The sequence below is a fragment of the Mesoplodon densirostris genome, chromosome 3, assembly GCF_025265405.1.
Source record: "Mesoplodon densirostris isolate mMesDen1 chromosome 3, mMesDen1 primary haplotype, whole genome shotgun sequence".
NCBI lineage: Eukaryota > Metazoa > Chordata > Mammalia > Artiodactyla > Ziphiidae > Mesoplodon > Mesoplodon densirostris.
The window spans coordinates 173,684,789-173,712,681 of record NC_082663.1 but is presented as its reverse complement, the minus strand read 5'-3'; the positions used below and the strand labels follow the sequence as shown (position 1 = coordinate 173,712,681).

Here is a 27,893-nt window from a genome sequence, read left to right as displayed (position 1 = left end):
CAGGGGACAGATCTAAACAGCTCTTCCCCTCATGTAACTGACGGGGACACTGAAGCCCCGAGGGCCAGCAGCACATCAGGGTCTTCTTGGCAATCCAATTTGGAATTCACAAATCATTTTCTTGTATATTAAAAAAAAAGTTATAAATAGAAGTTCATTTCTACCTTTGGAACATCTAGCCGTTTAGGTTTTTGTCACACTCTTTGTTGGATCAGTTATGTTCCTGATATTCTATGTCCAACAAGGCTATGGGCTTCTTTAGAAAGAGATTGAGTCCCTCACAGCCCCAAGCACATTGTCAGGCATCTAGTAGGGGCTTAACAGAAGTTTATTGGATAGATAAATGGATGGACGGGTGGATGAATAGATGAATAAATGAGTGAATGTAAAGAAGGATGGGTGGACAGTAGTACTCAGACTGCAGGCAACCATGGAAAACCATGTTTATTTTTTCCTTCTAATAAAGGACAGTACATTTCCAGTCAATCTGTAAAATGTCATGAACGTATAAAAATGTATTAAGTACAGTCATTAGCATTACATTGCAGAGAAATAGTTGTTATAACCCTTTCCCCTAAGATGGTACTTGGATGGTCACTATTGGTTTGCTTTAACAAAAAAGGGCAAGAGTAGGTGACCAGTTGGCCTGGTTGGCCCAGGACTAAGGAGTTTCCCAGGATGTGGGGCTTTCAGTGCTAAAACTGGGAAAAGCCCAGGCAAACTGGGATGGTTGGTCATGCAAGAAAGAGAGCAGCACGAGCATGTTGGGTGTGCTTTGGCATTTAGGTACAGGGGTCCGATATTTTCTCAACTTCCCATGACCTCGCCTCCTCTTAGCTCTGGAATAAAAATCCCTGTGTTATTATCAAGGGTGTTACAGCTTTCAAAGGGTTTTAACAACCCCGTGTAATTTTGACTTGCTTTTTATGCCAAGCCTGGCAGGTGGGGCAGTTCTAACGTGATTGCGGGTGAAGCATGCTACGTCAGTGCTCCTAGCTCCTAGAGAATACGGGGCAGAGAAAAGACTCCCACCCCCATCTCCTGAGGCCAGTGTTCTTCCCACTACTCTGTTCTTTTCTGAAACATCCTACCTGTCTCATCTGGCTTTCAGGAGTGAGCAGGAATCATACGGGGGAAAGGAAGGACCCTGAGATCCAAGCTTTGTCTCAGTCCCCTCATTTGGGACAATTTATATGATTACTGCTTTGCCTGATGTGTTTACCTACTCCTCCCCTAGCAATCCTCATGAAGGATTCCCCTGAAGACCCACCAGCTGGTCAGTGCTGGCATCATTATGTGGCAAAGTCAGTGAAAGAGATCCAGTATGTTTGGGCCATGTCCCAAATGGCCCTTCCAGTTAAGGTTTGCCAGCAGGATGGTCAGAGGACCAGCTCAGTCTGCCATGTGCCAGCTTGATTGTTGAGCTCTTTTTGGGTACTTCTGCTGAGGAGTTACTCAAGTGATAAGTCAGTTCATGGGGTGGCTGTAACTTGCCACACTTGTTCCCTCCCTTGTACTTTTTGCCTGACATATATGGGCACCACCTTAAGGCGGGAGGGTTCAGTAATCCTCCCTGGCTCACCTTAAAAGACTAGGGACAGGCTATCCTTGCCCATGGTAGACCTCACTTCTCTTGACAGTGTATTAGAATCCTATCATCCATTCTTTTATTCCAATACTGTTTTGAGCTCTTTTGCATTTTTGGCATTTATGGCCTCTAGGGATAAGAAGTCTATGTAATCCTTCTTTTCCCTGTGAAGTGAGACTTCCTCTGGCTCTCCCTAATTCACCTGAAGCCTGTGATATTCTGGGATAAGCTTAATACATGGGGTTTGACACTGGTCCTACTCTTTCAGATGTTGTTTGGGCTCAGAGTTGCTCTGTCATGCGGGTCGTCTATTCTGGGTGCAGCTGTGTAAAGGTCTGATCTTAGAGTTTTCCTTTTCTGAGAGTTGAATGAGGAATGGGTACAGGCTTCCCCTGCTATCTGAAAGTAGGGCGTTAGTATGAAAATTTTCGTAAGCTGAAATGGCGTAAACAAAGAAGCAGTTACCTTAGGACACATCTTGCTAATGGATGCACAGAATATCTGGATAAATCCAGATAAAGCACAGCTGCTTAGACACAGTTCAAAGCCATGGCGGTTTGATTCTGAGATGCTGAGTGTAGTCCTTGGGGAAGGAGTTGCGTGGTGCCACTCAGTGCTCAGCGCTCTGTAACCGCTGGCTGCAAAACAAATGCTGAATGCTATTGTCACTTTTCACCTTTTCTGGGGGGTAAAAGCAGAAAGAAATTCAACTCTTTCGATTTCTTTCGGTTAGCAACAACAGGTACCGATGTAGGTCTTTGGTAAAAGTGAAATGGCTTAAGGCAAACTTCTGAAAAGTGGGGCATATTTGTACTTTTATTTAAAAATAAATAAAGTAAATATCTTTCAAAGAAGAGTGCTGGCCATGCCCTCTTGGTAGAGTCCCCAGACTGTGGGACACGTAGCCTATTAGCTGAAGCATGGAGTTTCTGCTTCACATACTTACGTCCATTCGCTTTCACATGCTTATGTTCTTTCTGCCTCTTAAACTAGTTGCAGCCTTATGACCCTCAGAAGTGTTTCTGGCTCTGAGTTCAAATCTGATTTTAGGGCTTCCCTGGTGGCGCAGTGGTTGAGAGTCCGCCTGACGATGCAGGGGACATGGGTTCGTGCCCCGGTCCGGGAAGATCCCACAGGCTGCGGAGCGGCTAGGCCCGTGAGCCATGGCCACTGAGCCTGCATGTCTGGAGCCTGTGCTCCGCAATGGGAGAGGCCACAACAGTGAGAGGCCCGCGTACCGCAAAAAACACACAAATCTGATTTTAATCTTTAGATGTGATTTTCTTTGGTTTAGAGCAGACCCAACTCTGAGAATGGAAGGGATGTTAACCCCGACATGACCATCCCTGCAATACACTTGAGATGAGGCACTTGTGTGTATGAGACTCTTCTGAAACTTGAACTCTTGACTCCGAGGGCTGAGGTGATGGTTTGACAAGCCCAGAAACTTCCAGATCTTGAGATATTGGCTGGCTCGCTACACTTCTTGGCATCTGGGAAACTGATGGCCCAGTTGCCTTGGGTTGTAGGCTGTACTTATCTAGAGGGTCAAAGAATGTCTCTGGGTTAAAAAATGAAAAAAACTCAATGCAATAGAAATATAGCTTCCTTATAAAAAAACCTTTTGCAAGAAGTGCTGCCTGGCAGCAGGAGAAAACTAGAGGTCGAGTGGTTTCCAGTCCTTTTTTGTCAGACCCCTTGGGGCCAGCACTTCCTCTAAGGAAGTCAAGCCTGGTGGGGAGAAGAGGGTAAGATGGGCACATTCTTCCCTTCATGAAGAGGAAGAGTCGTGGTTAAGTAAGCCAGTGATTAGGCGGCCTTCTCTGAGTTTGTGCAGATCTCTGCAGGCCCCTCATATGGTCAGTGAACTCTGGGATCGGCGATGGCTGCCCTGGCTGAAGGGCCGGTTCGAGTTAGTCTGTCCACTTGAGTAGGCTCTGGATGCCATCATCCTACTAGGCTCCAGGAGAAGGTGCTCCCCAGATGAGAATTTAGCCCAGGAGTCCCGTGAGCATGGGTCATCCCTTATGTGGTCTCCACTGGATCTCTCTCCGGGCAGCACCCAGTCCTCTTTGTACTTGCACTCCACAGGGCTTGAGCTCTTTGGGGTGCTGGCTCTGAAGCTCTGTTCTGGGGCAGGTGGCCCTGGACGGTGGGTGGGCTGGGCCTCTCCAGGGACAGTGGCAGGCCTCTGTTGGCTTCTCCAGCTCTGGATTTCCATCTCTCTTTTGTCCATGGGGAGTTTGTCAATTTTCTGAGCTTTTAAGATCGGAGACTTCCCATATGTCCCTTTTAGAGCCAGGAAAAAGTACCTGGTGGGAAATAATAGAATAAAGATATTTTCTGACTTCTGACTTCTTGAATTTCAGCATTGAAAGGGTCCCTAGAATCCAACTCCCTACCCAGGGAAAGATCTTTTTTTTTTTTTCAAACAATGGTAATTTAATGTTAGTTATTATAAAGAAAAGGTTACCATGTATTGGCCTTTAATGACTGCATGAATCATGGGGTACTTCCTTGGGGAAGCCTTTTTTGATTGAACTTCCTTCTCATAAATGCTTGTACCACCTCTTAGTTCGTAATGATGGCACTTAAAAAATTATTTTAAAAAATTTTTCATTTATTTATTTTTAACATCTTTATTGGAGTATATTTGCCTTACAATGGTGTGTTAGTTTCTGCTGTATGACAAAGTGAATCAGCTATACATATACCTATATCCCCATATCTCCTCCCTCTTGCGTTTCCCTCCCACCCTTCCTATCCCACCCCTCTAGGTGGTCACAAAGCATCGAGCTGATCTCCCTGTGCTATGTGGCTGCTTCCCACTAGCTATCTATTTTACATTTGGTAGTGTATATATGTCCATGCCACTCTCTCACTTCGTCCCAGCTTACCCTTCCCCCTCCCCGTGTCCTCAAGTCCATTCTCTATGTCTGAGTCTTTATTCCTGTCCTGCCGCTAGGTTCTTCATAACTTTTTTTTTTCTGGATTCCATATATATGTGTGAGCGTACAGTATTTGTTTTTCTCTTTCTGACTTACTTCACTCTGTATGACAGACTCTAAGTCCATCCACCTCACTACAAATTACTCAATTTCGTTTCTTTTTATGGCTGAGTAATATTCCATTGTATATCTGTGCCACATCTTCATTATCCATTCATCTGTCAGTGGGCACTTAGGTTGCTTCCATGTCCTGGCTATTGTAAATAGAGCTGCAATTAACATTGTGGTACCTGACTCTTTTTGAATTACGGTTTTCTCAGGGTATATGCCCAATAGTGAGATTGCTGGGTCGTATGGTAGTTCTATTTTTAGTTTTTTAAGGAACCTCCATACTGTTCTCCATAGTGGCTGTATCAATTTACATTCCCACCAACAGTGCAAGAGGGTTCCCTTTTCTCCACACCCTCTCCAGCATTTATTCGGGAAAGGTCATCTTTGCCACTCTCTTGACTGATGGATCAAACCTATGCCTGTACGCCTCTGGTACTGGGGAGTTCAACAACAAAATATAACAGCTAACATTTGTTAGGTACCAGGACTATTCTAAGTGCTTTACATATTATTAACTCATATTATTCTTCCCCAAATCCCATGTGGTTGGTACTTTTGTTTCCCGCTATGTACAGACATGGAAACTGAGGCACTGAGAGATTGAATGATTTGTCCAGAGCCACACAGTGGTCAAGCTGTGGTCAAGACCAAGTGCTGTGGATTCTGAGGCTTTTCTCTCATCTACCATGCACGAGGCAGTCCATTCTATTTCTGAGCTGTTCTAATGTAGGCAAATTTACTTGCTTTGGAATGTCAACTCTTCGTGGAACTTAATAATTTTAAAGTAGTTTCCCAATACGTTCTTTTCTTGAATCCACAGGCTATGCTAGCTTCACAGCATCAGTGTATTATCACTCTTTTCCAGATGAAGATACTGAGGTCCCAAGTGATGAGATGGGTTTCCTAATGTCTCCCGAGAAGTTGATAGATCTCCTTGATGGTTAACTCAAGGTTCCTTTCCCCTGCCAAGCTTCCTGTAGCCTGTAGTGGACTCTGGAATCAGGGGTCTCTATATGTGCCTAGAATATTTTCCTGTTCCAAGTTTAGGTAAGAAGGTAACTAAAACTATGTGATCTGTGGAGAAGCATATACCATCTTGTGATGCTGGGCAGCTCATACCCCCTCTCTGGGTGTCAGTTTATCTAAAACATAATCCAGTTGGTCCAGAGGACATCTAAGGTCTTTTCCAAAAATAATCCTTAAATGTTTTTGTTTTTTATTTCTAAAGCCTTATAAGCAGAGAGGCTCCCATCCTTCTATTATGTCTAAAAGATTCAGGATGATCTCAAAGTGAGCAGGGGTTTCTGAAGACCACAGTAGATCCTACGGAATCAGAAACTTTTCCCCATTCTTTCTCATCTCACCCAGGGAGGCAGTGCAGGTGGCCATTACATATGTGTTTCAGGAAAGACCCAACTTCTTGCGGGAAACTGGAATTTTCTCAGTTTAAACATTCCCCCAAGCTACCAATTTCCCTCTCTGTCCATTTAGTGAACAAATACCTGGCAAGTTCCTACAATGGGCCAAGCCCCAAGGGATTATTAAGCTGGGAACCAGACTGACAGGAATTTTGCTGTCAGGAAGCACAGGAACAGAGTTAGAAGCCGCAGGAGCAGTGAGAGTGTCAGACACGTGATCTGGTGCAAGAAATCTTCCTTGAGGAGGAAACGTTATAGGTGAGGACTGAGGGATGCATAGGAGGAAGCCAGGCAAAGAGGGGGTGAGAAGCAGACCCTGGGCTCAATGGCTGCAGTGTGGAGAGTGAGGGACTCGGACACAGAGGGGTTGGCAGGGTCAGAGCAGGCAAGGACCATGGGGAATGTTTTGGGTTTTGTGCATTACTGTAAAGGCCTTGGGAAGGCCTTGGAAAGTTATGAACATGACACGATTACACTTTGACACAATGATAATGGATTAGAGTAAAACCCAGTAGGAGACTATTGAAGTAATTCAGAGTGAAAGTCTTATAACCTATCCATGGTGGTGGCTGTCGAAATGGAAATAGCAGATGGAAATACCTACTGAGAAATAGGTTAGCAGATAAAATTGTCGGGTCTTGGTGGTGGGTGAGAGAGGGGCATGTGGTGGGTGGTATCAAGGCTAAGTCTCATGGGCCTGCCTGGATCCTAAGTGGTCACAGTGGATGAAAGGAACTCGGGAAGAGAGCCAGGTTTCTGGGATGTTGGTGGTGGTGACAGAAAGTAGATAGTGAATTAAATTATAGATGTCTCCCACTTTCCTCAGATGTAGCAGGCCCAGTGCTGGTGAGGCATAGGTAGCTAGAAAGATGTATCTGGGATTCCGGAGAAGGATCTGGGCTGGGAGTTTATATTAGAGATTCATTTGTGAAAAATGATATTTAACTTTCACAATAGGGGTTGCTATGTTTATGGAAAGAGTTAAAGTGAGAAGACAAAAGAACCTAGGACAAAGGCTTGACAATACACCATGTCAAAGACATGAACCAGCAAAAGAAACAAAGAAGAAGTAGGAGAAAAACCAAGAGAGTTCTGTGTTACTGAAGCTAAATGAAGAGTGTCCAAGGGCTCTATTGTAGTGAATTACCATGCTGCATTGTGTTTTAAAGTTTGTATGTTAGTTATTTAAGAGATAAAACAAAAGAAACTTACTTTCTCTTAGTTTAAGAGAATCCATATAGTTCCTTTATACTGGTTGAAGTAATTAGACCGAGATAAGTGAGGTCACAGTTGGTGGCTAATTATCACAAGCTTGGTGAGTGAAAGCAATCTTATTATAAGTACAGCTTACATCTTTAAGTGAACAAATAGAGTTTTCTGTAGCAAACATTCTATCATGTAGATTTCTGTAACAAAAATTAATTGTTCTAAGGTAACAAGTCAACAGTCCTTGGAGCTATTAAAATAATCCTTTCTCTGTCAAAGGAAATCTCTTTGCCTTTCTTAGGCAACAGAATTAAACAGTAATTTAAGTTTATGATGATAATCTAGAATAAGCAGAGATTTAACTTGTGCACTATGGTAACTGGCAAGAAAATATTTGCCTACTTTCCCCTAAGCTGTCCCTCGTTTGTTTAACAAGCTGTAATGTTGAGTGTTTGTCTTTTCCAAGAACATTCATACTTTTCAACAACCCTCATCAAGCTGGTAGCCTCTGGCTCCAAATGTGTCTTCTAACCAAGGGTAGGACAAGAATCCTCGGCTGATGATTTGCTCTTTCCATACGCCAGATAAGACACAGAACAGAGGAGGTCAGTCCTTGGTCAGAGGTGATCATCACCATGTTTAACCCCAAAAGTGTGGACAAAAATATTTAACCCACATATTTGATGCCCTTTTCCAATGAGGGCAGGACCTTCATGGTCTCTCCCAGTCTCCGTCTCCCAAGGGGTTGGGCTGAGAAAGGGGGTGGGTGGGTGGGAAATAATGTCCTCTGAGGCTTGTGCTTAATTGCTTCCCACTCCTCAGTCCTAGGGCCCTCTTTTAATACTAGTTACTTTCACCTGTATTACGATCAAACTTCTGTCTGAATTGTCCACTGGGTTGTAGACTTCTTGAGAGCAAGAGTTCTGCTTTATTCATCTTTCTGTTTCTTTAGCATCTTTTTCTCATTTATCTCTGAGGGCGGCCTACATGACAAGAACTCTGCTAGCTGTGGGTTATATAATGATAAGGAGATACCTTCCTTCCCGGAGTGAATGGTCAGACCAAGACAAACAGATAAAACAGATAACGTGGGTTAAAGGTAGTAGTGACAGATAGACCCAGGTCATGGGAACACATGAGCGAGGGGGATCTGTTTCAGCCTGAGGGAGGCAGGTGAAGTCATGCAAGGGTTCTGGAATTGCTCATGCCTGAGATGATGTCAAAGGGTGAGGCGGTCTGGTAACGAGGGGCATTTTGACTAGAAGGGACAGTATGAACACAGGCAGGAAGGGGCGAGGGCAGGGAGCCTTTAGGGAAGTCCAAGAAGCTTGGTGATGTGGAGCCCAAAGTTTGGGCTTTGGGAGCAGGGGGATAAGGCTGTAGAGGCCAGTAGGGGCCAAGCAGGGAGGCTGCGTCCACAGTGCGTACTCAGCCGTTTGTTGAGTTCACAGTAGTGTTTGTCATATTGGTATCTTCAGCCTCTAAACCCTGCATCAGATGTCAAGGTTCTGAGGTGGCTTACGAAGAAGAAAGGGAGCCCCAACTAGGTTAAGCAAAAAGCTGCCAAACTTAGTAAAGGAAGCAAAGTAGGCTAATGGCTCTCTGCCTAAGTTTGGATTAGGAAAAGCTCTGCACAGTGTTGCAATGGTTTCTTGACTGTGGCTTATAATGATAAAGTAGCTGAATTTCAATGTTCAGAGCAGACGAGATCCTAAGGATGGAGAGAGGCTGAGTCTTGCCTCTGGGTACAGCATCATTAAGTTCACCAAATGTTCTGACTAGAGAGTGTGGGATGGAGAACAGAACACTGGCCTCCAAGTTGGGAGAACTCAGCTCCCACTGTGACCTGTGGTGGGCTGGAGGACACATTCTGGTCCCTCATAGGACTTAAGCTGTTCCATGAGCAAGTAGGACTACAACCACAGCTTTGCCTAATTTCTAGGTGATTTTGCAGAAGGCAAATGAGGAGCTAGAGAGAAAAAGCACGTGTCGAGAGTAAATTCTAAGGACACGCCAGGCGTTGTTGTCGCTGTTGCTGTTTTTCGGGAAAAGGCGAATGTAGAGGATTTAGGCTGGAAATGTTAGAAATAGTCCCTCTGCTTGAATGACTTATTTGGCAAACACAGGGTGTGTGTTTTAACAAATTTGAGTAGTATTAAAAAGTTGGCTATTTCATGCAAAATTTGAATTTCTGGGAAAAATCTAAAGCTCTGAAATGCTAGTCTTGATCTTTCCCTGTGACAGTGACAGGCTGAAGCTTAGAAGTTCCTTCTCCTAATGTCTGTCTGTACTTCACCTGGTTTGCTGCTGTTGCTTACCTGTCCCTGTAGGCATTTGAGAGTGAGACTCCTGGGCTAAGGAATAAAGGACTGTAGAGCTTTTCAAAATAATTCTTTTTACACAACAAAGTTTGTATGGCAGGAGGGTAGGAATTAGTACTCTCCTTTTACAGATGTTATAACAGAGGTTATGCCAGATTTGGTGACTTTGCTGCTCTGTGGCTGAGCTGGGACCGGAGTCCGTGCTATTTGCCTCCAAGTTCATTATTCTTTCTGTCCTAGCTCCCTATCTTTGAAACAATAGCCTCAAGCATCCCAGCTGGAGTCAAACTCCTGACTCTTGGGCTATGAAAATGGCTGACTGAGGGGAGAGTGGTAGTTCTAGGAAGAAAATAGCACCCCCTGTTCAAACCTTGGGAGAAGAGCCACGACCGGTGTGAGGAAGCAGACGAGGTAGAAAGTGGGGTCTGAGAGCTGGCCTTCCATCACCCAGTAGGGGTTGATGGGACTGTTGCAGATGACGCAGGTGGCGTTGTACACTAGGGATACCACAAAGTACATCAGGAAGCTGCCTGCGAGAACAAGCCCATGGATGATGGTCTGTGGAAGGAAAGAAGTAAACACTGTTGAAGGGATAGCTTAGATTAGGGGGGAATGCAGTCACACTACTTTAACTTGTTTTAAACTTCTTTTTTGGGGAATGCCACATACCTATAAACAATTTTAAAAAGTGTGCCATTTAATGGCTTATGATAAAGTAAACACCTATGTTGCTACCACCCAGAATTTGAACACACATACCCCGGAAACCCCTAAATCACCTTGACTTTGGTGATAATTTTCATGATATTCTTTAGTTTTACTACCTATGTTTCTCCCTTAATAGTCTGTTTTTAAAAATTAATCATATTTGATGTGACTTTTGTCTTTTTTCCTCAGTATTATGTTTGTGTGATGAATTCATGTTTTCTACACGTGGCTGTTATTCATTTCCAAAGCAGTGCCGTCTTCTGTAGTCTGATCTCATTTTGCCCTGTTTTATGCTGCTTTCCTTCCAATTCTTGTCCTCTTTTAAACTTACTGACGATTCCATATAATTTCATTTCCCTGTCTACTAGTTTGAAAGTTATATATTTCATTTCCATTCCTTAGTGATTACTCAATAAATGCTAATAAGCAGTTTTAACTTACTGTGGTATAAAGTTTCTATGTTTCCCTCCTCCTGAATACATTAACTTTAGAACACATTAACTTTGTTTCCCTCCCTCCTGATTCATATCTCATTGCTACTGTGTATTTAAATTCTATCATCTTTTTAAATCACATAAGTCATTATTACAGTTTAATATGGTCAATATTCATTAAGATTTACTTACATGCTTGACACTTTCTATGCCTTCATTCCCTCTTGCATTTTGGACTTACCATCTGAGCTTTCTTTCCTTATACTTTAAAAAAAAACTATATTACAGTGTAGTTGATTAACAATGTTGTGTTAGTTTCAGGTGTACAGCAAAGTGATTCAGTTATACATATACAAGTATCTCTTCTCTTTCAAATTCTTTTCCCATTTAGGTTACTACAGAATATTGAGCAGAGTTCCCTGTGCTATATACAGTAGGTCCTTGTTGGTTACCTATTTTAAATATAGCCGTGTGCACATGTCAATCCCAATCTCCCAATCTATCCCTCCCACCCTGCTTTCCCCCTGGTAACCATAAGTTTGTTCTCTAAGTCTGTGAGTGTTTCTGTTTTGTGAATAAGTTCATTTGTGTCATTTTTAAAGATTCTGCATAGAAGTGATACCATATGATTGCTATTCATGTTTCTTTGACTTACTTCACTTAGTAATGTAAGTAATGGACCTGGATAATCTCCAGGTCCATCCATGTTGTTGCAAATGGCATTATTTCATTCTTTTTAATGGCCGAGTAATATTCCATTGTATATACGTACCACATCTTCTTTATCCATTCCTCTGTCGATGGACATTTAGGGTGCTTCCATGTCTTGGCTATTGTAAACAGTGCTGCCATGAACATTGGGGTGTCTTTCCTTATACTTTAAATAGAGTTGACCTTTGAACAACATGGGTTTGAACTGTGCGGGTCCACTTAAATGTGGATTTTTCTCAACAAATACTACAGTATTACCTGATCTGTGGTTGGTTGAATCCACAGATACAGAGAACTGATTATGGGACTTGAGCATCCACAGATTTTGGTATTTGCATTGGGTCCTGGAACCAATCCCCTGTGGATACTGAGGGATGGCTGTACATCCTTTAGAATATCCTTTCGTGAAAGTCTGCTGGTGATGCATTCTCTGATCCATTATTTCATTCTCATTCTTAAAAGCTATTTTTGATCTTGTTGGGAAGTTATTTTCTTTTAGTATATTTAAGATAGCATTTCACTATCTTCTGGCTTCTGTTGTTGCTATTGAGAAGTGAGCAACTCTTTATCTGTTATTCCTTAGAAGGAAATCTCTTATAACGTGGCTGCTTTTATGATTTTTATTTCGTCTTCAGTGTTCTATAGTTTCCTTATAAGTGTGGATTTAAAAAAAATGTATCTTGCTTGGGTTTTGCTGATCTTCTTGAATTCATGGATTGATGTCTTTCATTACTTTTGCAAAATCCTCAAGTCACTATCTTTTCAAATATTGCCTCTGTCTCATTTTCTCCTCCTTTCCTTCTGAGACTCTAATCAAATGTATGTTAGATCTTTTAAGATACCACCATATCTTCTATATATCTCAATATCTGTTCTATAATTTTCATTATTGTACTTTTGTTTTATATTCTGGATAATTTGACCAGTTCACTAATTCTCCCCTCAGCTGTGCCTAATCTGCTGTTAATCCAGCCATTGAAACTTAAATTACAGTTATTGTATTTTTTAATTTCTAAGAGTTTTATTTGGTCTTTTTTTCACATCTTCTAGGTTTCTTTGCATGGTTTTCCAATTCTTGCAGATATTTTAAAGCTTAATCTTTAAACATAGCAAACAAACCTTTTCTATGATTTATATCTGATAATTCCAATACCTGAGATATTTGTTACTGATGTTTGTGCTTGTGATCCTCATTGAGTTCTTGTTTCCTTTTGAGCTTCATTATTTATCTTTTTGTGTGTTTTTGAAAATTTTATTTTTCTTACTCATTTGAGAGTTATTGAAATTTCTTAATGCAATCTGTTGTTATATAGTGCAAAAACTTAAAGTCTATTGTTCATTATATATATTTTAATTGAAGTATAGTTGCAGTGATTCAGTTATATATATATATATATATATATATATATATATATATATATATATATATATATATATATATATACTTTTTCAGATTCTTTTCCCTTATAGGTTATTACAAAATTGAGTATAGTTGCCTGTGCTCTACAGTAGGTCCTTGTTGGTTATCTATTTTGTATATAGTTGTGTGTGTATGTTAATCCCTCCCCCTCCCCCACCCCTTTCCACTTTGGTAACCATAAATTTGTTTTCTATGTCTGTGGGTCTATTTCTGTTTTGTAAATAAGTTCATTTGTATCTTTAAAAAAAATTATGATATAAGTGATACCATATATTTCTCTTTCTCTGTCTGGCTTACTTCACTTAGTATGGTAATGAGCTTCCTTATCTTTGAATATGTGATGCTTCTTGGCCTTGGAAAATTAGTGGGGATCCTTTGAGGCTTAGGAAAACTTTCCCTGGAGAGGGTGTGTGTGTATTTTGTAATATCCTTGGGCATTGTCAGTTACTTTAAACTGAATTCATACGTCAAAATTTGGCTCACCCAGGTGGTACAAAGAATCTGGGCTGCAAATCTGTGTGAGGCCAGCCCATGGTCCATTTCCCAGGATAAGTCCTTTTTACTGATTCTCCCAGCTCTCTTCAGCACAGTGGGAACAATCCCTACAGTCCCTGCTGGGGAGGGGAGTGCAGGTAGGTCCACTTTTGGGTATACTTTTACTCTGAAGGTAGAGCCTTTGGGGTCCTAATTTAATGTGATCTCTTATTAGACTCCCACTTTAGCAGCCTGGGTTTTAATTTCTGAACTTTACGCTCAATGAAGTCTGCCAAAAAGTTCATTTTGGGCAGGGTTGCAAACGCTTTGAAGAAAACAGAGGCTTTGGCTCAGCTTGCTTCTCTACAAACCCACTTTCCCAGAGGGTTTGGTCTTTATCCTGTCATCGTTTTCATACCTTTAGCATATGTATACATATATACTTGTGTGTGTATATATATTTATATATATATTATATGTGTGTATACATATATATGTTTATATATATATATACATATATTAAATAAATAGATACATACATACATACACACACACACACACATTAATTTGTTTTCAGTGGAAGAGGTGGTTTGAATATCCTAGCCCCTGTTCCTGAAAAAGAAAGCAGTTAGCTAACTTTTTAAATCACTTTGGTGGGGACTGTGAAAGCTGACACAGCTATTAAAATTCATGTTAGATTTCTACCCAGGGAAGAAAGACATTCTCCCTCTGCTTCAAGCACTTTAAAAAGGGAAACACTTTTTTCATAATGATTCTAGTAGCTAACTAACTCCTTTCCCAAGAGCAACAGAAATCACCAGTAACTACCAGGATACCTGGTCTAGAGATGCATTAGGTGGATTAATAGTGCTGAATGGTGAGTGAAAGGAACAGGTTCTGTCTTTTAAAGCAGCTGAATGCAGTGCTCTGAGAAAGAGGGCCGAATGACCAGTCATTACCCATTTAATATATTACACATTGAGGCCTGATTATTTACAGGGTAATTTTGAAAGGTTAATAAGATAACCTAATGGTTAAGAGGGTCATGGAGAGCAGAGATCCTCTTGGGAAATACCTTGTGCTGGTGTTTTAAAAAAAAGTAATTAAATTATTGTGAAATATTTCAAGCGCATAGTCAACAAATCTCATATACTTGACATCCAGCTTTATCAATTTTAACCCTATGCCATATAAAGGGGAGCAGAATATATCACCCCAAAATAAGTCTCTGGCATAAGGATTATCTTGAGCTGGTTATTTTTAAGAAACAGCAGACAGAGGAGGAGCTCTGGAAACTGAAAAGAAGTTATCTTTTTGTAAGAGACATTTACAGTTATAAGAAGGGAAAATCTCCATTTGTAAGGGTGTCTCCCTCTCTGTACCTGGAAGAAAAGGACAATTCTCTATTTCTAGGAAATCTTTATCAACTCCAATATCTGGCCTCCCCTAGCCGCAAAACTTCTTTTGTCTTTAGCTAGAGATGGTATTTAAGGTGGTGGCCAGGGCCATTTCAGAAAGTTACTCCGTTTCCTGGCCTCTCCCATGTGTATAGGAAGTATTTATTAAACTTTTGTTTTTCTCCCATTAATCTGTCTTTTATTACAGGAGTGTCTAAGCTGAGAACCTAGAAGGGTAGAGGGAAAATTATTTTTTCTTCCTCTACACATATTTGCCTCAGATTTTATTAAAAGATTAAGCCTTACAGATACAGTTCAAGCACCCATGTATCCCTTGAAAATACCTTCTCATTAATCTTGAAAATAAACTCAGTGTTCATCATTCTTCTGTGTATTTTATATATACATGTTTATGTATCCATGTTAATGGATGCTTTTTAATTTTATCATGTATAGGTATCCCTCTGAATTATGCTTCGGACCTTTATTTTTGTTGATAAATGCCATTCTAGTTTATTCATTTTAACTGTTCTAGTGTATGAATATGCCACTATTTACTTACTTTCCTGTTTCCTGTTAATGAACATTTTAATGAACATTTAAGCTGTTTCCGATTTTTTGCTATTAAGAACAATGAAGAAACAAACATTCTTGTACATGTCTATGTATATACATGTGCAAAAGGATGGCCCAGGGTGCATATTTAGCAGTGGAATTGTGTCATAGCATATAGTGAGTACTTAAACTCCTCTAGCTATTTTCAAGTTGCTCTCTAGAATGGTGGTGTCAGTTTATAGTTTACCAAGAGAATATGAAAGTTCCTTGGTTGGGCTTTATTATGTTTAACGTGCTACTGAATTAGTGTGGCAATATTTTATTTAGAACTTTTTACATTTATGTTCATTGAACAGATTGGTCTGTAATTTTGTTTTCTTGAACAATGCGTGCTCATTTTAGTATCAGAATTATTCTAGCCATGAACATTGAATTGCCTATATTTTCTATTTTTTTGAATCCATGAAACAATGGGTATGAGAGAGGAATTATCTGTCCCTTATAAGTTTGGTCAAACTGACCTTTATAATCCTTTGGCTTGGTGTCTTTAGGAACAGGGTTACTGATTCAATTTCTGTAATAGTGATTGGTTTATTCATGTTTGCTGAATGATTTTGACTATGTTTTGGTAAAATTTACATTTAAAGGAATTATTTTTATTATTTTTTTTAAAAGGTTAAGTCTTGGGACTTCCCTGGTGACGCAGTGGTTGGGAATCTGCCTGCCAATGCAGAGGACACGGGTTCGAGCCCTGGTCTGGGAGGATACCACATGCTGCAGAGCAACTAAGCCCGTGAGCCACGGCTGCTGAGCCCAAGTGCCACAACTACTGAAGCCCGCGCACCTAGAGCCTGTGCTCTGCAACAGGAGAGGCCACCGCTATGAGAGGCCCGCGCACCGTGGTGAGGAGTGGCCCCTGCTCGCCGCAACTAGAGAAAGCCCGCACACAGCAGAAGACTCAACACAGCCAAAAATAAATAAATTAATTTTAAAAAGCCAAGTCTTTATTTTTATTTGGCTGCATTAGGTCTTCGTTGCTGTGGGTGGGCTTCTCACTGCAGTGGCTTCTCTTGTTGTGGAGCACGGGCTCTAGGTGTGTGGGCTTCAGTAGTTGTGGCACGCGGGGTCAGTAGTTGCAGCTCATGGGCTCTAGAGTGCAGGCTCAGTAGTTGTGGCGCATGGGCTTAGTTGCTCCACGGTATGTGGAATCTTCCTGGACCAGGGCTCGAACCTGTGTCCCCTGCATTGGCAGGCGGATTCTTAACCACTTCACCACCAGGGAAGTCCCCATTTAAAGAAATTATTGACTTTAAATTTTCAGAAAAATATTTACATGGACCTTTGTGTATGCAAGTTTCGCATCTGTAGATACGACGGGCTGAATATTCTATGCCATTTTATCTAAAGGACTTGAGCATCCATGGGTTTTGGTATCCATGGAGGTCCTAGAACCAGTCCCCCACAGGTATAAGAGATGACTATATATTCATAATTGCAGTCTTTCTTTTTCATTCCTAGTAGCATTTTTGTGGTCTTCTCTTTCAGTGTCTTCCCCTGGATCAGTTTTTTCAGAGATGTGTTTTCATTAGGGTTTTGAAGAGCTCAGTTTTGGTCTTACTGATCTTTCCTATTGTTTCCTTGATTCTTCTCTAATCTTTTTTTCTTTAGGTTTATATGGTAACTTTTTTAAGTTCCTTGAGTTGAACTTTTTAACTTACCTCTTTTTCATCTTTTTGTTTTTCATAGTAAAAGCTTTAGGTGCATCCCACAAGTTTGCATATATAATATTTTTATAGTTGTTCAGCAGCAATAAGTATAATTTCCATCATGACTTACTCGACCTCATGAATTGCATATTTAGATGTGCTTTTTGAAGTATCCAGTCATGTTAGGCTTGTTTGGCTATATTTTTATTACTTGTTTTTAATCTAAATGCATTGTTGTCAGAAAATATGTTCTTTATGATAATGATTCTTTCAGAGTCCTTTGTGATTTAGAATTTGGTCTTTTTCTTTAAATTTTTGGTATATGGACCAGGTGTCTTTGAAAGATGCATGTTTACTATTTGTTAGAGCAGGATTTTATATATTAGCTCTAACTACATTAGGTCAAATGTGGTAATTTATTCAAAGCTTGATCTATGTCTGTTTCTGATAGAGTTCTATAAAAATCTCATACTAGAATTGTTAAGTTTTTCCATTTCTCTTTATATTCACTGGATGAAAAAAGTCCAATCTGATAATTTTTGCTTTTAATAGGCAAATTAAATCCATTTACATTTATTATGAGTACTGGTATATTTGGCTTTATTTTGAACATATTTTTTATTTTTACCATCATTTTCTTTGCTCTTACCTTTTCCTCTTCCTTACAGCCTGGAGAATTGATAGTTTCCTATATTCCTCTAATTTCTTTCCTCTCCTTTATGCTTAATCTTAAATTTTAGGAGATACTAAATAAATGTTGACTTTTCTGGAACAATTTAAGTGTGTATTTCTATTTTCTTCCTATTCACAATGAAGTCTTCAGCATACGTTAATTACCTATTGAACAGCCCTTCCTGGCCATTATGTGTTTCTTGTACTTTTAGCTTTTATGTTCTTGCATGTTTCTTTCTTCCTTTAGTGAGGGTCTATGGGTGGTAGACCTTACAGAGTTTATCTGAAAATGTCATTTATCACTTAGTCTTAAGCGATAGTGTAACTGTTTGTTATTTTGCCTCAGGTCTTTGAAGATAATTACTCCATTGCTTTTTTGGTTTCTACTGTTTTTTTAACTGCTGTTAAATTTCAAGTAATTTGTGCATAGTCTGTCTTTCACACTGTACAGTTTTACTATGATATACCAGGCAATATACCCGGGTTTATTTTGATTAATCGTCATTCTCAGTGATGATCTCTTCAGATACTGCTTCTCTACTATTCTTTGCTTGTTCTTCTGTGACTCTGACTCCTATTATGTAGCTGCTGGAACCATTTATTCTAGCCACCATTCCTCTTGATTACATTTTCATATTTGTGTGGCATTCTGGATGGGTACCCATACTACCTTCCAATTTGGTAGTTTACTTTTAGCCAGTGTCCAGTCTAATTTCAATGACAAAATTTTTCTATTTTTCAAGAGTTCTAAATGTTTCCTTATCTTGGCTCAGTTCTCAGTATTAAAGTTATGACTCTTGCCTGCCTTCCTCACAGCTTCTAAGTGGTTTTTCTGGTGGTTCTGAAAGAAATTTATCCTGTACTTAAGCTTGGCTAGCTAGGCCTTTTCGTTTTCATCATTTTGGTCCATCTGTCATTGGCATGAATTGGAGCAAAGGGGTTTTCCAGATGGGAACTCCGTGATCTGGAAGCTCCCTTGGGAGGCTCTTATCAGCCACTGCCCAATGTCAGGGCCTGGCCTAACTTGTGATAGTAGGGCATGGGGAGGAAGTCCCATTGCAGAATGCTGGGAACACACGGAGCCTACTTAGGGAGGTCTTCTAAATGGTTAATACAAATGCTTTCAGAAAGAGCCATTTCAGCTTGGCTAAAGACAAATCTTTCTGTCAAGTGGTCTCCTTGCACCAGTCAGTCTTACCTTCTCACACTATTAGCACAGAGTCAGCTGGCCAGGGTTCAAACTAGCTTCTGTCTTGAACTACTTAGGGAAAGTTTCTTAACCTCTTTATATTCATTTCTATATCTATAAAATGGGAATTAAAAACAACACCTAACACATGCGTATATTGCAAAAGGATTTCCACAGTAAGTTTAGTTAACATTCATCACTTTGCAATACAGTTGACGCTTGAACAACACAGGTTTGAACTGCACGGGTCCACTTATACACAGGTTTTTTTCACTAAATACATACTATAGTACTACACGATTGAAGCTATGGATGTGGAACTGCAGGTACGGAAGGCCAACGATAAAGTTATGTGTGGATTTTCCCCTGTGTGGAGGGTTGGCGCCCCTAAACTCCAAACTGTTCAAGTGTCAACTATATATGTATGTCAAGTCATTATGTTGTACAACTTAAACTTATACAGTGCTGTATGTCAATCATATCTCAATAAAACTGGAAAAAAAACAGAACAAAACACTCCAAATACCATCTAACACAAAGGGCTCTGGGAGGTTAAGTAAGATAATACATTAAAACATGTAGATATGTACCTGGCATATAATTTTAAGCTCTTTGTTTTTGTAATTATCATTGACTAGTCGTATTTAATGAGAAAGATAGTGTTACCTTTTTTTTTTTTTTTTTTTTTTTTTTTGTGTGGTACGTGGGCCTCTCCTGTTGCAGAGCACAGGCTCCGGACGCGCAGGCTCAGCGGCCATGGCTCACGGGCCCAGCCGCTCCGCGGCATGTGGGATCTTCCCGAACTGGGGCACAAACCCGTGTCCCCTGCATCGGCAGGCGGACTCTCAACCACTGCACCACCAGGGAAGCCCTAGTGTTACCTTTTTATTTTTTATTTTTTATTTTTATTTATTTATTTTTTTTTGCGGTACGCGGGCCTCTCACAGTTGTGGCCTCTCCCGCTGCAGAGCACAGGCTCCGGACGCACAGGCTCAGCGGCCATGGCTCACGGGCCCAGCCGCTCCGCGGCATGTGGGATCCTCCCGGACCGGGGCACGAACCAGTGTCCCCTGCATCGGCAGGTGGACTCTCAACCACTGCGCCACCAGGGAAGCCCTAGTGTTACCTTTTTAGATACTAAAATGTGATATTTGGACGTGCTTGAGATATGCTTACATGGAGACAGTCTTCTAATCTTTTACCCCCAAGTTAAATGGGGAGCATACCTCCCTAACACAGCCTCAAGTATGATCAGTCTAATGTTTTCCTTTGTCTCTCCAACACCCCTGAATTTTTAAATCAAAAATATGCATTTTGGCAACAAATTGTCTCATTGTTCTTTATGAATTAGTTTTTTCATCCTGGCTAGATGGTTACAAAGTTGAGGCCAGCAATTTTATCTTCTCTACCTCTTTATCCCTGTACAAGTGGAACACAGGTAGGGGTTCAGTATGTATTTATCCAGTGGATCAATTATATGGAGTAAAGCAGCTCAGAAATCTGAAGGTGGTTGATGAACAGGAACACAATTTTTAGGCCATAAGGGCTCTGGGGCACTTACCCAGGTCTTCATTTCCATTGCCTGGTGCAGGAGGATTGTGGCGAGGGAAACGGTGTTGATGGGTGTCCCAAAGGTAAAGATGTCGATATCAGAATCCTTGTAGGTCTGCAGAGGAGGAACAAACAGGCACTGGCAGATGTGCCCATGGACTGAAGGCCTTGGCTTTGACAAGTGATTGTAAAACATCAGTGAAGGCAGGTGTCAAGGGAGGGGCAGGCTAGGGAGAAGGCATCCAGCTGCCATCATGTGGAGCTGACCCAAGGGACAGACAAGAGAAGGAGTGAGTTGACAGGACTAAACTCTTTAAAGAACATTTGCAAAGGAAGCCATGATGGGTATTCCAGAACATTGCAGAAGGAGTCAAGAAAGAATTTACTGAGTACCTACCAGGCACAACACCAACTGCTAAAGACAGTGCTGTGTCCACTTTCAAGTAGTTTAGAGACCAGCTAGGCAGGGCAAATGTGGTACAATTTAAGGGTATAAATGCTATAATGGAAGCAAGTACAAGGAACGCTGGGAGTAGAGAAGAGGAATCAGCTGAGACTATAATAAGAGGAGTTAGTCTCTTGAAAAGAGAGAGGAAAGGCAAAGGCCAGAACTGAGGGTGAAAAGTCCAAATCCTCCTAGATGGTAGGTCTGTTGAGCACATAGTAAGGGCAAAAGATGAAGCAGGAAAGGCAAGCAGAGACCTGACCAGGGAGGGTATTGTAAACCAGAAAATTCAAAGAAAGCACAAAATGCCCACCTCAACACTCATCGTGTTGCTATTTGCAAACGAACACGAGCCAGAGACTAGACACCACTGGTTTCCTGGGAGCAATTACCCCACACCTGAGTTCCCTGTCTAGGATGAATACAGATATCCTATGCTATATAAATTCTCACTCTTTAAACTGGGGAACCAAATTGAGATGGGGCTGGAATCCCTTACTATCTGCATTCTTGTTTTTATTATAATGTAGTATCGCTTATTATCAGAACTTCCTGCCTTGACCTTGGAAGCACAAATCTAAATATAAACCAAGGGTTGCAAATCCAAATACCTTCAGTGCTCAAGTAAGAAGCAGTACATGAGTGAAGAAGGCCAGGCATGACACAAAAGGGCATGGTGGGGACTATGGCAAACTGGAGCACATGCCCCCCATCTAAGCAGGGCAGTGAGTCAACTCTGGATTCTCGCCACGAGGGAAAAATGACCCAGTGTAATAATAGCTTTCAGTGTTTCAGAAGCTGGCAGAAATTAAGACGTTTTGGTAAAATATTCTGACTTTTTGAATACCTAGGGTAGGGTGGAGTCTGCAGGCCTCCTCTTTGGAGCCCCTGCTCTGAAGATGCTATTAGGAAACTATTAGTCTGGGATTTCCTATAAACAGGACCAGTTCTACACTACTATTTGTACGGTTAGAATGGGACCATACAACTTACCAGGTAGGGGATAAAGAAACAGACGAGGCTCTGGTAGAACGCATCCGCCATGGAAATCCAGAAAGTCAACAGGTTATAGCCCTGCCAGGAAATAACAATATCGACAGTAACCACCATCAAAGCAAGCCTCTGTTCTTTGTAAGCAACTTTCTTGTGCATGGCCGGACTAGACAACACGGCACTTACAATGCTTCTTATCTTAGAAGCAATAGAATGGAACGATTAAGAGCATGGGCCTGGGGGTGACAGACCTCAGGTCCAGCTCCAGCACTGTGTGACCTTAGTGAAAGTCACTAGACTTCTTTGAGCATTGTTTCTTCTTCCTTAGAAAGTAGAGAAAAACACCACCAACTATTTCCTTGGGTTTCAAGAGGTCTAAATGCAATTGTGCTTTGGTAGCTAGTAAAGGCTCAGCTACCAAATATATTACCAAATTATTACCAAATGATAATGAATGATTATCATTCATTAGCACATTGTTAGTGCTAATACAGACTTGGTAGGTTTAGAGATTCTGAGGTTTCTAAATAGCATCTGAAAGAGAACCCTCAATCACAGCCCAGGGTCACAGGTTCCCAAGATCTAGATGGCTTCAGAGACAACCTTTCTTGTTTTGTGCTTTACTCTTCTTGCCTTCCCTGGGAAAAGTGAAACTGTTCACATTGTATGTTTTTGCCACATTCACTTCTTTTAATGTTAGTTACTCAAGGAAGACATTACGCAGCTAGCTCGCCTCTGGGAAGGAGACAGTTAGAAGGGCCCAGGATGTATGCGTGCCATTGCCACGTCTCCCTTGCTTGAAGTGCTGGGGTTGCTGTGTTGCTCTCCACCTGTCTCTGGGTGAGGATGGGGCTTGGTTCTTCACTGGCTGTCCCCAAAATATCACCAGCTCTCAAGCACCACCTCTGGCTTTGCCCTCCTTTTCCCCAGGTGCAAAGGTACCCTCGTGCATATCGACATCCCTTTTCCCAGAGCTCCCTCTTCGAGGCAGTCAGGTCCCCTCTCTGCCTCCTGCATCCAAGCTCCTGGCCCATGTCTGTGCTAGTCAGGCTGCCTGCTGTCTGACTTCTCCAGATCATTTAGGGCATCAGTGTGACCTCTGTGCCTTGTTAGAGACTGTTCTGATGGTTTTAGTCCAGGGGTTCCCAAACAAAGCCTTGGGCATTCTATTGAAAGCCTACAGACAAAGACCAGATAAGGGTGATGGGATCTTTCTGTAAGCCCTCTTCCCCTTTAACTAGGGCAGTCCCATATTAATGTGTGACGTAATTAAGAAATAACTGAAAAGAAAAATACCCACTGGTCTGGTCCATCACCTTCAACAGCAAATGAGAAACAGGCCAGAAACGGAGCAGCGTTTCTGGGTCACATGGGAGGTAAGTGGCAGAGGGGTGACCAGAACACAGGACCGCCAGCCCAGCACTCCTTCTCTGACACCTCAAGGGAGGAGCTGGAGGTCACCTCCCCGCCTACCCAAGCCCCTTACCTCAGAGTTCTGGCCACTCTTGTACAGCTCAGGCAACGCCAGGAGTGTTTCCATAGAGATGTCTTTATCGAGGACTCCGAAGACAAGAGGAGGCAAAGAGGTGAAGAAGAGATTGAAGAAGATCAACTGCCAGTAATCGATCATGGTGGAGCCAGAGAAACCACAGAAGAACTGGTACCAGAAGAGCAGGTTGACGTAGCTCTGCAGGCAGAGAGTGTGGCCTTGTGACTGAGGACCCACAGACAGCCGGGTCACCAGATGCTGCTTGGAGCTCTGACAAGTCCCTACTCAGACTTGGAGCTTCAGTTTCCTTGTTTGTGACAGGCAAGGTTGTATAAAGATTGCAGGTAATTTTCATCCCTTAGATTCTACCATTACCACTTCTAATACTACTACTAACCTTCCTTAGGACCTGAAAGGAATTCGACCGATTTGTTAAGTATACATTGTTAAGAGCATAGGTTTTTGGAGGCAGAGAGGACTGGTTTTGAATTCCCAGTTGGGTAATGTACTAGCTTGAGTCACACCCCAGTTGGGTGTGAACTTGGTCAAATTGCTTAGCCTTTCTGAACGTCATCTTGCCATCTTTTGGATACGATTAGTAGTACCTAGACCATGACATGTGATACCAAAAGGTAGTAGTTGTGCTTAGTAGTATGGTAAGAGGTAGGGACACCAGAAAGACTTGACTGTGGGCAGGAAGGCTGGCGGGAGGATGACTTCGTGAGGAGGTTGACCTCACAACACTTGCCTCATGGTCACACAGCTCAAAAGGTGAAGAAGAAAATCTTGTGCCTAAGTTGCTTTATGCTTTCAAAAGATCTTTCTACCCAAGACCTCCTCACCTGAGAAGGGCTGGGTCACTATTACTATCTAACATATTGTGATGTGGTTTGGTGACTTGACCAAGGTCACAGAAGCAGCCGGTCCTGGGATTAGAACTAGAACTTCTCAGCTCTGCGTGGCTGGGGCACAGAGGGGTGAAGGATGTTGTAAGGAATCTTTCAGTGGGTTTGTGTTCAAGCTAGAATTCTCATGCCCTAATTGCTGGGCCCATGTTATTTTTAAAAGCCTCTCTGTTTAGTATTTTAATACTACTAGTAATATTAACATTCATATTAACACCACGATTGTTATTTGAGCTTCTATTTGTGATAGGTGTGTGACATACTATATTAGTATATACCAGATTAGTAGATGTGCAATATACATAATTTGTCCCATCAACCTAGCAAGATTAATGTTATTGCTAATAATATCATACTACATTTATGTATTATTAAATATTATAACTTGATAATAATGTTAATATTATTTAACATTATCTACAGACAAGGAATCTGAGGCTCTGAGATACTCAGTTACACCTTGCCTGTGTTCACAGCCAGGAAATGGCACAATCAGCACCTGGGTTTTCAAAGCTTCCTCCTCAACCACACCCAAGACCTCTTAGTCCTGTTTTTGGATTATATAATAACAATGCTGACCGAGATTCTTCCAGCCGAGGCACTCCATCCTTTGGCTTTTCTGCCAAGATGACTAATGGGAGGTTTCCTGGCTCTGAAGGAGACCCCGGTGCTCTGAGACACCCTGAATGGACCTTGAATCTCTCTGTCTGAGGGCCAGGCTCCCCTCCATTGCTGCTCTGGGGCTTCAGGTCACCCTGCTCCCACTCCAGTCCTGTGATGCTGTGAGGGCTTTTCTCCTATGAGTTTTGGTGAAGTTATTTCTCAGAGGAGGAGATTTGGGAAGGAGAGGGCTTGGTCTGTGTCCTGTGCTGTAGGTAGGTTTGAAATATACTATGGGCAGACATTGAGTCCCCAAATCAATATCACTCACTTGTGCACTTGACAGGATTGGTTTAAGAAGAAGCAAAGTGCTAAAGTCTCCTTGATACGAGGGTTCAGCAACTGCATGAGGCTTTGACTGCTTGTTTTTTTTTTTTTTTTTTTAGCCCTTTGAGCACCTTGCCTTGCTTCTTCCTCCCCAGCTAGCTGTGTAAGACAATAACTCTTATCTCCATGTATGCACAGGCAGCTTGAGTGGCTCAGATGGGGTAAGTGACTACACCAAAGTCCCTCTGCCAGTTGGGGCTGGAACTGTGACTTGAGGTTGTAGAACCTTAGGACGCCAGGGCTGGAAGTGACGCCATCTACAGACGAGGCCAAGAATAGCAACGGCAGCAAACAACAGCAACACAGACTCCTAAAGCGCATCTTATGTGCCAAACTCTGTTCTGACCCATCAGTCCATCTACCAGCCTTATGAGTATATCACTACTGTCCTCATTTTACAATTGAGAAAACCGAGCCTCAGAGAGGTCAAATCATGGGGCTGGGGTTACAGACTAGTAAGTAACAAAGCTGGAGTCCAGACCTAGATGTTCTGGCTAAACAATATGCTACTAAACAACCAATGGATCACTGAAGAAATCAAAGAGGAAATAAAAAAATACCTACAGACAAAAGACAATGAAAACATGATCATCCAAAACCTATGGGACGCAGCAAAAGCAGTTCTAAGAGGGAAGTGTCTAGAAATACAATCTTACCTCAAGAAACAAGAAAAGTCACAAACACCTAACCTTACACCCAAAACAACTAGAGAATGACAAACAAAACCCAAAGTTAGTAGAAGGAAAGAAATCTTAAAGATCAGAGCAGAAACAAATGAAATAGAGATGAAGAAAACAATAGAAAAAGATCAGTGAAACTAAAAACTGGCTCTTTGAAAGATAAAATTGATAAACGTTTAGTGAGACTCATCAAGAAAAAAAGGGAGAGGGCTTGTATCAATAAAATTAGAAATGGAAAAGTTACAACAGACACTACAGAAATACAAAGGATTGTAAGATATCACTCTACACTAATAAAATGGACAACCTAGAAGAAATGGACAAATTCTCAGAAAGGTATAACCTTCCAAGACCCAACCAGGAAGAAGTAGAAAATATGAACAGAACAATCACAAGTACTGAAATCGAAACTGTGATTAAAAATTTCCAACAAACCAAAGTCCAGGACCAGATGGCTTCACAATCGAATTCTTTCAAACATTTAGAGAAGAATTAACACCTATCCTTTTGAAGCTATTTCAAAAAATCACAAGGAAGGAACACACCCAAACTCATTCTACGAGACCACCATCACCCTGATACCAAAACCAGACAAAGTTACCACACATGAAAAAAATTACAGGCCAATATCATTGATGAACATAGATGCAAAGATCCTCAACAAAACACTAGCAAACCAAATCCATACACTTAAAAGGATTGTGCACCCTTATCAAGTGGGATTTATCCCAGGGATGAAAGGATTTTTCAATATCCACAAATCATTGTGATACACTACGTCGACAAACTGAAGAATAAAAACCATATGATTATCTCAATAGATGCAGAAAAAGCTTTTGACAAAATTCAACACCCACTTATGATAAAAACTCTCCAGAAAGTGGGCATAGAGGGAACCTACCTCAACCTAATAAAGGCCATATATGACAGACCCACAGCAAACAACATTCTCATTGGTGAAAAACTGAAAGCATTTCCTCTAAGGTCAGGAACAAGACAAGGATGTCCAGTCTTGCCACTTTTATTCAACATAGTCTTGGAAGTCCTAGCCATGGCAATTAGAGAAGGAAAAGAAATAATAGGAATCCAAATTGGAAAAGAAATGTAAAACTGTCACTGTTTGCAGATGACATGATACTATATATAGACAATCCTAAAGATGCTACCAGAAAACTACTAGAGCTCATCAGTGATAAAGTTGCAGGATACAAAATTAACACACAGAAATCACTTGTATTTCTGTACACTAACAACAAGAGATCAGAAAGAAATGAAGGAAACAATCCCACTTACCATCACATCAAAAAGAATAAAATACCTAGGAATAAACCTACCTGAGGAGGAAAGAGACCTGTACTCTGAAAACTATTAGATGCTGATGAAAGAACTTGAACATGACACAAACAGATGGAGAGATATACCATGTTCTTGGATTGGAAGAATCAACATTGTCAAATGACTATACTACCCAAAGCAATCTACAGGTTCAATGCAATCCCCATCAAATTACCAATGGCATTTTTCACAGAACTAGACCACAAAGTTTTACAATTTGTATGGAAACACAGAAGACCCCGTATAGCCAAAGCTATTTGAAAAAGAAAAATGGAGCTGGAGGAATCGGACTCTCTGACTTCAGACTATGCTACAAAGCTACAGTTGTCAAAATACTATGGTACTGGCACAAGAATAGAAATATAGATCAAAGGAATAGGCTAGAAAGCCCAGAAATAAACCCACACAGCTATGGTCAGTTAATCTATGACAAAAGAGGCAAGAGTATACAGTGGAGAAAAGACAGTCTCTTCAATAAGTGGTGCTGGGAAAACTGGACAGCTACATGTAAAAAAATGAAACTAGAACATTCTTTAACGCCATACACAAAAATAAATAAACTCAAAATGGTTTAAAGACTTAAATATAAGACATGACAGCATAAAACTCCTAGAAGAGAACATAGACAAAACATTCTCTGACATATATCA

At 41.2% G+C, this 27,893-nt stretch overlaps 1 protein-coding gene across 1 annotated transcript in view; it reads right to left on the bottom strand.

Annotated features, from left to right (window-relative positions):
• Positions 1 to 3,440: 3,440 nt before the first annotated feature.
• Positions 3,441 to 27,893, bottom strand: part of ATP10B (ATPase phospholipid transporting 10B (putative)) — a 128,526-nt gene continuing 104,073 nt past the window's right edge. The window contains exons 18-22 of the mRNA XM_060092608.1: positions 23,334 to 23,534; positions 21,848 to 21,928; positions 20,420 to 20,524; positions 9,963 to 10,150; positions 3,441 to 3,900 (exon numbers count right to left, since the gene is read on the bottom strand). Coding sequence (XP_059948591.1) covers positions 3,441 to 3,900; positions 9,963 to 10,150; positions 20,420 to 20,524; positions 21,848 to 21,928; positions 23,334 to 23,534 — 1,035 coding nt within the window. The remainder of the gene's footprint in view (positions 3,901 to 9,962; positions 10,151 to 20,419; positions 20,525 to 21,847; positions 21,929 to 23,333; positions 23,535 to 27,893) is intronic.